Below are 10,221 nucleotides of genomic sequence, written 5' to 3' on the forward strand. Positions count from 1 at the left end.
ATACCAAGAAGAGAATGAAGGGGAAGGGATTGTGGCATGGCCATCCCCTTTGAGAAGTGATTTCTTTCTTCATTTTACCTTTTCAAATCCTTCCCATCCACGAAACTTACACTTAATTCAGCCCCCACTTTTTTTTGCCAGAGGGTGAGAGTGCTTATGGGAGAGACAGAGACGGAGACAGAGAGAGAGAGAAAAGCTTCCCCCATGGGTAATGATCATACTGCAATCCCTTCTTCTCCATTTATCCTTCCTTTCAGGATACTGGGCATGTGCACACGTATGTGCAGTGTGTTTCTCAAGCCACCAGGTCTGGGACTCAAACTGTGCACCATGTCACACATGGTGGTTAAGGCTGGCCCTCAATACAGCTCCCTTTTTAAAGAACATGTCTTTATGACTTCAGTACCCTGCTTTGCTTTGTTTTGGTGGTAGTGGTGGATGGTAAGTGGGTGGGGTATGAGCAGCTAGAATTTAAGTGGAAGGGGAACTCTAAAAGATACTAGATACTACACTATATGCTTAAATAAGCGATTTATATGCTAAGTGAACTTATAAGGGAAAAAGTGCTACTACTTAAAGATGAGAAAATCAGCCTCAGAGAGGTTTTCCGTTCTCTCGCTGGAATGGAGAAGTCCATATATCAGCCCCAGGAAAACTCAGAGGACTGTGATATATTCTAAGGTCATGCCCAGCACCTTCCTGGGAGAGCCGAGTGGGTGCCCATGGTCAGAACAGCTTTGCTATCCTGTGTTAGCCTCACTGGGCCAGTGCCCTAACTGATAGTCTGGTCTGTATGATAAGATCACACACACAAAAATAACAGGTTGTTCTGTTTCTGTTCAATAAAAATCTGATTACAAACACTATAAACCTTTTTATAGGCAGGTACAGCCCCTCTCTGCCCCTCACCTTGGACTTCTTACTGTATCTTTTTTTTTTCTCCTTTCTATTTCTAGTATTCTAGTCAAGAAGAAAGCCAGAGGAAACCATTGCCCACTGCTGCCGCCCAGTGTTGTAAGTGAGAAACTTGTCTCAGAACCTCTTAATTGCAGCTTTCTATTCCTTTTGAAACATGACTTGTTTCAAACTGGGGTGGGTAGAGATGTAGTGTGTGTAAACAGAAGATATTTTGGGAGGCATACCTCAATGGCTAATTGCCTATTAGCTTTAGGAAGAGTTCTTTTGGTTTTGTGTGGCTGGAAGGCAGGAAAGTGATACTCATTCTTTTTCTCCAGTTGCTAGCTTTTACTTATAGGGGGAGGGTTTTACAGTCTCTATCCCTATTTACCTGTTTTTATTCTGTAAGGCTCAGTTTAAATATTACCTTTTGAAAAATCTTTCTGTTGTCTCCTTTTCCCAAAGTCTTGCTTAGTGATGTTTCCTCTGTGCTTCCTTTGTACCTCGTGCATACATCCATCATATAACCTATCAGATGTTATAATCTATGTATATTTCTTTGACAAGAACATTACATTTTAAAGATATAGATATTCTTCTGTTTTGTATTCTTGGTGTCTGGTTCAATACCCAATACATAGTAAACCTCGGTAAAGTTTTATAAATGATTAACTGGATTAATTTATTCAAAACACACAGACTCCTCTTGAAATAAGCTGTGCACTATTGGTATATTGATACCTTATTCTCAGATTTTTCCAGACCAATTTGAGGAGACACTGAAGGATTGACTGAGATTTTGTTCTGTTTCACTTTTTCAATCTGTGATGTGCGTGCACTTTGTATTATGCTTGCTCTGTGTTGCCGTAGTTTCCTGAATCAAACACCAAACTGTCATCTACTGGTTAAAGGTGGTGGTGGTGGTGGTGGTGGTAGTAGCAGGTGTCTTAGTAATGCTAAGAATAATACGAGTCATAACAGTTAACATATATTGAGCTTTTACGATATGCCAGGTGTTATTCTACATTCTAAATAAATTTTCCAGGGATGCTAAGTGAAATAGAATGATTGAAATTTCATTTTGGGGGTCAGCTGGTGGCATGTTGGTTAAGGGGACTGGATTCCATGTGGCCAACTTTGTGGTTCAAGTCCTTGATCTAGCAACCTGAAAAAAACAATGGACTTGTGTGCACATGTACCCAAAATCTTGAGAGGGAAATGTAGGAGAAGGGATTTGAGCATGACCATTCCCCTGGGAAGTACCTTCACACCTATCTCTCTCTCTTGTTTTGTCTGGTGAACACACATACCCTGTATCAAAACTTAAAAAAAAATATTTTCTATTCCTTATTTTACTCTAACTTAAATTTTAAGATGTAGATTTTACTGTTGTCCCCATTTTTCAGATGGAGAAACAGAAGCATTAGATTTGAGTGGTTCACCACAAATCAGTCATGTAGCTAGTAAGTGGTGGAGTAAATATGCACACATAGTCTTACTCCATAGCACATGGAACCACTGTGTTATGCTAGTGGGTTGCCAGAAAAGTCATGATGCATTTTTGAATAGAAAAACATATCATGACTTTTCTGATTTCCGAATGCTCCCTTCATATTTCTCTTGAGAAGGAAAACCTCTGTCCATAGTCTGTAAATCCACTGGTTGCTTCATGTTCTGTACCTTTCAAATGCTATTTTCCTGAGAAACGTGAAACTAATGACAGAAGTCAACATTTTTTCCCTTTATTTAAAGAAAACCTGTTTTTCACATAATTTATTACCCTTTTTTTTCTTTCTTAAGAATTTTACCAGAGGGTGCATGCACTCAGGGGAGAGAGACAGAGGGAGAAAGTGAGAATACACCCTTCCATGGTAAATAGTCATGCTGGAATCCCTTCCACTCCATTTCTCTTTCCCGTCAGGATTTTGTGTGTGTATACACATGTACCTGTTAGGTTTTTTTGAGTCGTTCAAATCTGGGATTTGAACCATGCAGTCAAGCCATGCGGTCAGTTGCCTTTACCACCCTGCTCCTGTTTGACTTCCCACTTCACTTTCTCTCTTCCTTTCCCACCCCCTTTTCTCTTTCTTTATTGGTGTATGCATCATCATCATCAGAAAAGGTGATAAATCGCCTGCCCCCCCCACCCCGGGGGTGGGTGCCCACGTAATAATCCCTTCTTCTTCATTTTCCTCTTGGGATTTTGGGCATGAATGCACATGTGCCTGGGTGTTTCTTGAGCCACCAGGTCCTAGAACTCAAACTGCCTAGTTGACCATGTGAGATCCAGCCGTCTTAACCTCAGGCCCACAGCTTGACTTTTCTTCCTCCCCCTGCCTTTCTTCTCTCTCTCTGTCTTCCTCTCTTTCTTTTTGCTATTCAAAGTAAAGCATTTAAGGTCATGGTGGCTAGAAGAATCTGAATCTAAGATCATGTTGTGAATTAAAGTTTGTATGTCTTAATCATCTTCCTAGGACTGCTTATGAGAAGTGAAATTGAATGATTGAAATTTCATTTTCTTTTCCTTCACCTATTTGATGGAATGTAGTTGAATGATTAAAGAGCAAAAGCTGGGGCCAACAGGTGGCTTGGTGGTTAAGGTGCTAGACACCCATACAGCAGTTTGAGCCCTGAACATGGCAGCTTGAGTTTCAAGCTGGGTGTGTGTATGTGTGTGCATGCCCGCAATTTCAAGAGAATGAAGGAGAAAGGATTGTGGCATGGCCATTGCCCATGGGGGGTGATTTCTCACTTTTTCTCTCTTCTGGCTAGTGCATGCATCCTATAGCAAAAACCTAAAAGACAAACAAACAAAGCAAAAAAAAAAAAAAGCCAAGATAACAGAAGGAAATAAAGTCATAAAGAATGAGAAAGTTGATTAATTCTCATACATTTTTCGTATGTTTACTGGCTACTTAATTTCTTTATAAATAGCTCATTCCTATCTCTTTCCTGCTCCCTCGTACATGAACAATAGTACCAGGAGCACCTGTTATTCTTGAGTACATTTAGTGATTAACTTTTGTCACATTTGCTCCTTTCCTCTTCCTCTCACTTATTTTTTTCTCATTATTTCTAACTCTGTCTATATCACTGTCTTCACACACAGAAACACACACACCTATTTTCTGCATTATTTGAATGTAAGGTACACATTTCATGCCATGTCCTAAGCTATAGCTCCTTAGAGCTAGGACAGTCTACATAACCATGTTACAATCGAGAAATTTATTAACATTGATTAAATAAATACCATCTAAAATACATTCCATGTTAAAAATTCCTAAATTGTATCCACTTTTTATAGCTATTTTTTCCTCCCATACTATAATGTAATCAAGAATCACACATTTTTTTTTTTTTGAGCGGTTTTGCTATAGAGCATGTGCAGAGACAGAAAGTGAGAAATCACCCCCAAGGGGGGATGGCCACGCCATAATCTCCTCTCAGGATCTTGGGCACGCACGCACATGTGCCCGACATGAGTTTAAGCCACTGGGTCCAGGACTTGAACTGGGGTCAACTACATGGGAGTCCAGTGACATAGCCATTATGCCATCTGCTGGTCCCCATTTGTTGTTATTTTTAAAAAAGAATTATTTAATTTAATTCATTATTATTTTTAAATTTGCCATAGGACACACGTACTTCAGAAAGAGACAGAGAGAGAGGGGGAAAAAAAAAAGCCACCATGTTTGGGACTCAAATCTCAGTCTGCCTTGTGGGAGTCCAGCTCCTTAACCACAAGACCATCTGCTCTTGTTCTCTTTTTTTGTTTTTTGGAGAGGTTTTCGTTATAGGGCTTGTGCGCTCGCCAGCCAGACAGACAGAGACAGAGAGACAGAAAGCAAGAAATCACCCCCCAGGGTGATTGCGGTCACGCCGCAATCCCTTCTCCTCCATTCTCCTCTCGGGATCTTGGGCACGTATGCACATGCGCCCGGCGTGAGTTTTAAGCCACTGGGTCCAGGATGCGAACTGCGGTCGACTACGTGGGAGTCCAGCGACATAGCCATTATGCTAACTGCTGGTTCCCTTGTTCTCTCTCTTTAATCATAATCTTTTTGAAAAAAATTGCTATAGGATGCATGTACTTGCCAGAGAGACAGAAGAAAAGTGAGAAAGTACCTCTGGGGATGGTAGTCACACTGCCATCCCTTCTCCTCCAGCCTCCGTGGTGTATGCTCATGCGCCCGTTGTGTTTTTCAAGCTGCCAGGTCTAGGACTTGAACCTCACAGATTCATGTGGGATCCAGTCACCATAACCTCCACACCACCTGGCTGGCCATCTTTGATCATCTTTAATTAAAAAATAAAACAAAGCAAAACACCTTTTTAGTCATCTATGATATATATATTTTTTTAATTAGAAAAATATTTTATTCTAGTTATAATGTCTAGTGCCCTTACCATTTGTGCTTCTGACTGATTGGCTATACTCTGGTGTTCCCATGAATACCTCTCAGGTTTCATAAGTTGCTAGAATAGTTCACAGAATGAGGTAATAGCCAGATGAGAGATATGTAGAGTGAGTCTGTAAGAGCCCTAACATAGAGCTTCTGTCCCTTTGGAGTTTTGGGAACATCACCCTCCCAGCATGTGGATGTGTTCTTGTTCATCAGTCTGGAACCTCTCCAGACTCCTTCATTTTGGGGGATGTTGTGTAACTGCATTATGTAGTTATGACTGATTAAATCATCGGCCACTGGTGATTAACTCTACCTCCAGTGTGCTCTCCCCTCCCCCCATGTGGGATTGAGAGACTGAAATTTCCACCCTTCTAATCGCATGGTTGGTTACTCTGGCAACCAGCCTCATCCTCCAGATGTTACCTCATTAGCATTAACTCTCAGGTATGATTGAAAAGGGCTTATTAGGAATAACTAAAGACACTCTTTTTACTCCTGTCACTCAAGGAATTACAAGGTCTTTTGAGCCTCTGTGCCAGGAAAAGACCAAATATTTATTTCTTATTATGTTACACTTTTTTATTGAGTAGCTGTCAATCTTCTGTAGAGTTTTTCCTTCTGTCCTGCCATTTTATCTCTCTCTCTCTTTTTTTTTTTTTAACATTTTATCTCTCGCTCTCTCTTTTTTTTTTTTTTTTTAATAAATATCACTGTGGACCTATAGATTTTTATTTCAAGTCAGTCTTTATTATCCAATGTTGTCATTTTTTGAGGCTTAAATTGCCCCAACTTTGGCCTATATGTGTTCCTTTACACTGGATCCTGTGTTTATTTGGACATGGCTTCATCATTTTTTGGTCACTTCCTTCTTTTTCTAGTACAAGATGTTTCAGGTTCATTTGTCCTTTCTCTTCTTCATCTTAGAATAAGTTTTTTCTTATGAGTCCCAGTTATTTTTAGTTGGAACTGGTATTTAGAAGTTAAGATCTTGGCACTAGTTATGGTCATTGCTGCAGGAGTGCTCTTGTTTCTTGGTTCCTTGAGTGAATAGAGGTGGGAAACACACACACACACACACACACACACACACAACTCCTATCTTCATACTGGTATCACAGTTAACACCCTCCCCACAATGTGTTTCATGATTTTTCTCCGTTCCTTGTGTGTATCTTCCTTGTTTTTCAGTAAGAACCCTTGTTTCCAAGAATGTCACATTGCTTACTCATTTGCTGTATCCTAAAATACACAAGCAAATTTCAGGGTTAATATATCAGTATTAGGGGCCAGCAGGTGGCATAATGGTTACGTTGTTGGACTTCAACTTAATTGACTGCAGTTCAAGTCCCAGACCTGGCGACTTAAAAGTCATGCTGTGCAGGACCAGCAGTTAGTGTAATAGCTATGTCGCTGGACTCACATGTAGTTGACAGCGGTTTGAGTCCTTGACCTGGTGGCTTGAACTCACACTGGGTGCATGTGCGTGCCTGCCCAAGATCCCAAGAGGAGAAAGGATGAGAAGGAATTGCGGCATGGCCATCCCCCTTGAGGGGTGATTTCTCACTTTCTGTCTCTGTCTCTCTCTTTCTCTGGCGAGTGCATGTGCCCTATAGCAAAAACCTCTCAAAAAAACCCACAAAAAACCCCAAAAAACAACTCATGCTGGGATGTGTGTGTGTGCCCAAAATCCCAAGAGGAGAATGGAGGAGAAGGGATTGTGACATGGCTGTCCCCCTAGGGAGTGATTTCTTGCTTTCTCTTTGTCTGTCTCTCTGGCATGTGGCACATGCACACAACCTAAGGTAAAAGTCTCTCTCTTAAAAAAAAAAATCTGTCTATCTACATATATACATGTATATGTGTGTGTGTATATATATATGTGTGTGTGTGTATATATATAAATACTATTAATAATAAGACTACTAAATAAAATTTTAAGTTTTTTTTTCAGGAATTATTTTATTTAAATTTATTTATTTATTTTTATTTGACCAGAGAAGGACAGAGCGAGAGAGAGAGAGTGAGAGAAAAAGGAAGTGAGAAAGCAAGCTGACAGGTCTGGGACTTGAACTGTGATCGGCCATGTAGGAGTCCAGCACCCTTAACCACCATGCTACCTGCTGGCCCCAATTTAAGTTTCTTAAAAGTTATTTTTTTATAACCTTATAGGAAATTACTCACATAAGATGACAAAACTGCTGTAACATCTAAAAATTTAACACAACTTTACAATGTCACCTGCTATCTTATATTCAAAATTCCTCATTCATTGCTTTTTTTTTTTTTTTTTAGGTTTTTGCTGTAGGGTACATGTACTTGGTGAAGAGAGACAGAGATAAAATGAGAAATCACCCACCTGGGGAGATGGCCACCCTGCAATCCCTTCTCCTCCATTCTCCTCTTAGAATTTTGGGCATAAACACATCCCCAGCATAAGCTGGAGCTCGAACCATGATAGGCCATGTGGGAGTACAGTGCCTTAGTCACCATGCCACCTGCTGGCCTCATGCATTGCATTTTATGTGGTATGAATTAAGGGTCTAAGTTTTTTGTTTTTGCATGTGACTAATTGTCTCACCATCATTTGATAAATAAAATCTTTCCCCCTCATTAAACTGCCTTTGCAGCTGTGTTGTCATTTTTAAGACCACCACAGCCTCTCCTTACTTTACTTCCAGAACTTTTTAGCATATTAAATTTTATATATTAGGGAGTTCTTATGTGTAAAAGAGAGAGAGAGACACTATATTTATTCTTTTAGGATGTGTTCTCAGACGTAGCCTCAACTGGTAGCTGGTAGCAGATACAAAGAGATGCATACTGTTTTTATATACTTGAAACATGTATGCTTACTTTTGCAAGTCTTATCTCCTTGAATATATTTTTACTTGTCAATTTCCAGAGATATTATGAGGCTCTACAATAGAATCTGCATATTTGATATGAGTCTTGCTTGCAATAAATGGTATAACGTAAACATTTACCTTAGCTACAGGGATTGTGGCAGAAGTTGATGCTGAGGAATAAACTGGTCTGTTCCTTTGCCACATGTATCTAAACTGTATAATGTATTCAAACTTTAATCTTTTTTTAAAATAATTATTTTCTTTTATCTTTATTTATTTATTTTATCTTAATTTGACCAGAGAGGAACAGAGTAAGAGAGACAGAGAGAAGGAAGGAAAGTGAGAAAGCAAGCCACCAGGTCCAGGACTCGAGCCACAGTTGCTCAGGTGGGAGTCCAGTGCCCTTAACCACTATGCCACCTGCCAGCCCCCAAACTTTAATCTTTAATAAGATTTTTTTACCTAGGTCTTGTCAAAGAATGCAGTAGTGCATTCTATCAGTTTTACTAATGTCAAGTTTAACAGTTTATTGCTATTTGCAATTTTGATACATGTCTGCTTTCCTCGCCCACTGTATTAATGATAGCATCTCTGGTTGCAGTTGAGGAAAGTGATTCAGCATCTGGCAAGGATTCGATGATATGAGTGATGAGATGAGTACTCACAAATACTGCTAGGATGTGTGAATTTCCTGTGTAGTTATTGTGCAACCTATCTAACTTAGGAATTTCACTTCTAGGAAGTATTCAAGGAAAATAACTAGAAGTATAAATTAAGATTTATATAGGTTTTATTTACCGTGATGAAAAATTGCAAAAAAACCCCAAAAGAATAGATGCTTGTAGTATTTCCATGTGATGGAATAATATACCTTTAATTTCTTTTTAAGATACAGGAAATATTTGTATAAGTTTTAAAAAGTAGAATTTTAAACTAATTAAGATGTTCCCAGCTATCTAAAAAAATGTATACATGTGCATAGAAAAAAAATCCCAAGAAAAATTTTTCCTTTCCATAGATCATGTGTGCTCACTGGAGGAGGGAGGGAAGGAGGGAGGGAGAGAGAAAAAGAGAGAGAGAGAGAGAGAGAGAGAAAGAGAAAGAGAGAAAGAGAGAGAAATCTGCCCCTGGAGGGATGGCCTCAGTACAATCCCTTCTCCAATTCTCCGCCTGGGATTTTGGGCACACACACGTCTTCCTGGCATGTTTTTTCAGACCAGCAGATCTGGGACTTAAACTGCATTCCGCCACATGGGGAGTGCGGCACCTTAACCACTATGCTACCTGCTGGCCTGAAAATACAGTTTTAATAGTGGTTCTCAGGAGGATTGTAGGTAAATTTTATCTTTTTCTTTGTACTTTATTGTAGTTTCCAAATTTTTCTCTAAAGAACTTACATGTTTTTTATAATCAGTAAGAATATATATATTTATATATTAAAAAATGCTTTCAGGCCAAATAGGCAAACTATTGCAGAGACCTTTTTAGTTTGAATTTGGGACTTCGCTTAATAGTAGGTGGTTATTGAGACTGACATAGTTTAGTTCAACACCACTAATTCTTTGATTGAAAAGGTTTTTTTAAATTATGATTATTTATACATTCAATTGCTATACATCATTTAGATTGTAAAGAGATTTTACCAAGCATGATACACATCTCATTCCAGTTGAGAATACTATACACATCCTCATCAACAGATAATGAACCATTTGTGTCCCATAAATAACTTGATTGAAAGTTTTAAGTAGCTTTTAAAGTTGTAGTGTTTCTTTTATTGGTGATATCCCGAAGGTCTCCCCTAGTCAATTACTATATCTGAAAAAAAAAAAAAAACCCACCTTTTAAAAAAATAATTACTTAATTTTATTTATTATTATTGTTAAAATTTTGACAAGAGAGAGATAGAGGAAAAGTGAGAAAGCAATTGTGTCCCATAAATAACTTGATTGAAAGTTTTAAGTAGCTTTTAAAGTTGTAGTGTTTCTTTTATTGGTGATATCCCGAAGGTCTCCCCTAGTCAATTACTATATCTGAAAAAAAAAAAAAAACCCCACTTTTAAAAAAAC

The 10,221-nt window shown here is 38.8% G+C and overlaps 1 protein-coding gene across 4 annotated transcripts in view; it reads left to right on the forward strand.

The window, feature by feature from the left end:
- UNC13B (unc-13 homolog B) overlaps window positions 1–10,221 on the forward strand; it is a 237,681-nt gene that overhangs the window by 86,295 nt on the left and 141,165 nt on the right. For all 4 annotated transcript variants that reach the window (XM_027769818.1, XM_027769819.1, XM_027769820.1 and 1 more), the window contains exon 8: window positions 957–1,014. In XM_027769818.1, coding sequence (XP_027625619.1) covers window positions 957–1,014 — 58 coding nt within the window. The remainder of the gene's footprint in view (window positions 1–956; window positions 1,015–10,221) is intronic.

This window comes from Tupaia chinensis, unplaced genomic scaffold (assembly GCF_000334495.1).
Source record: "Tupaia chinensis unplaced genomic scaffold, TupChi_1.0 Scaffold000093_1, whole genome shotgun sequence".
Classification (NCBI taxonomy): Eukaryota; Metazoa; Chordata; class Mammalia; order Scandentia; family Tupaiidae; genus Tupaia; species Tupaia belangeri.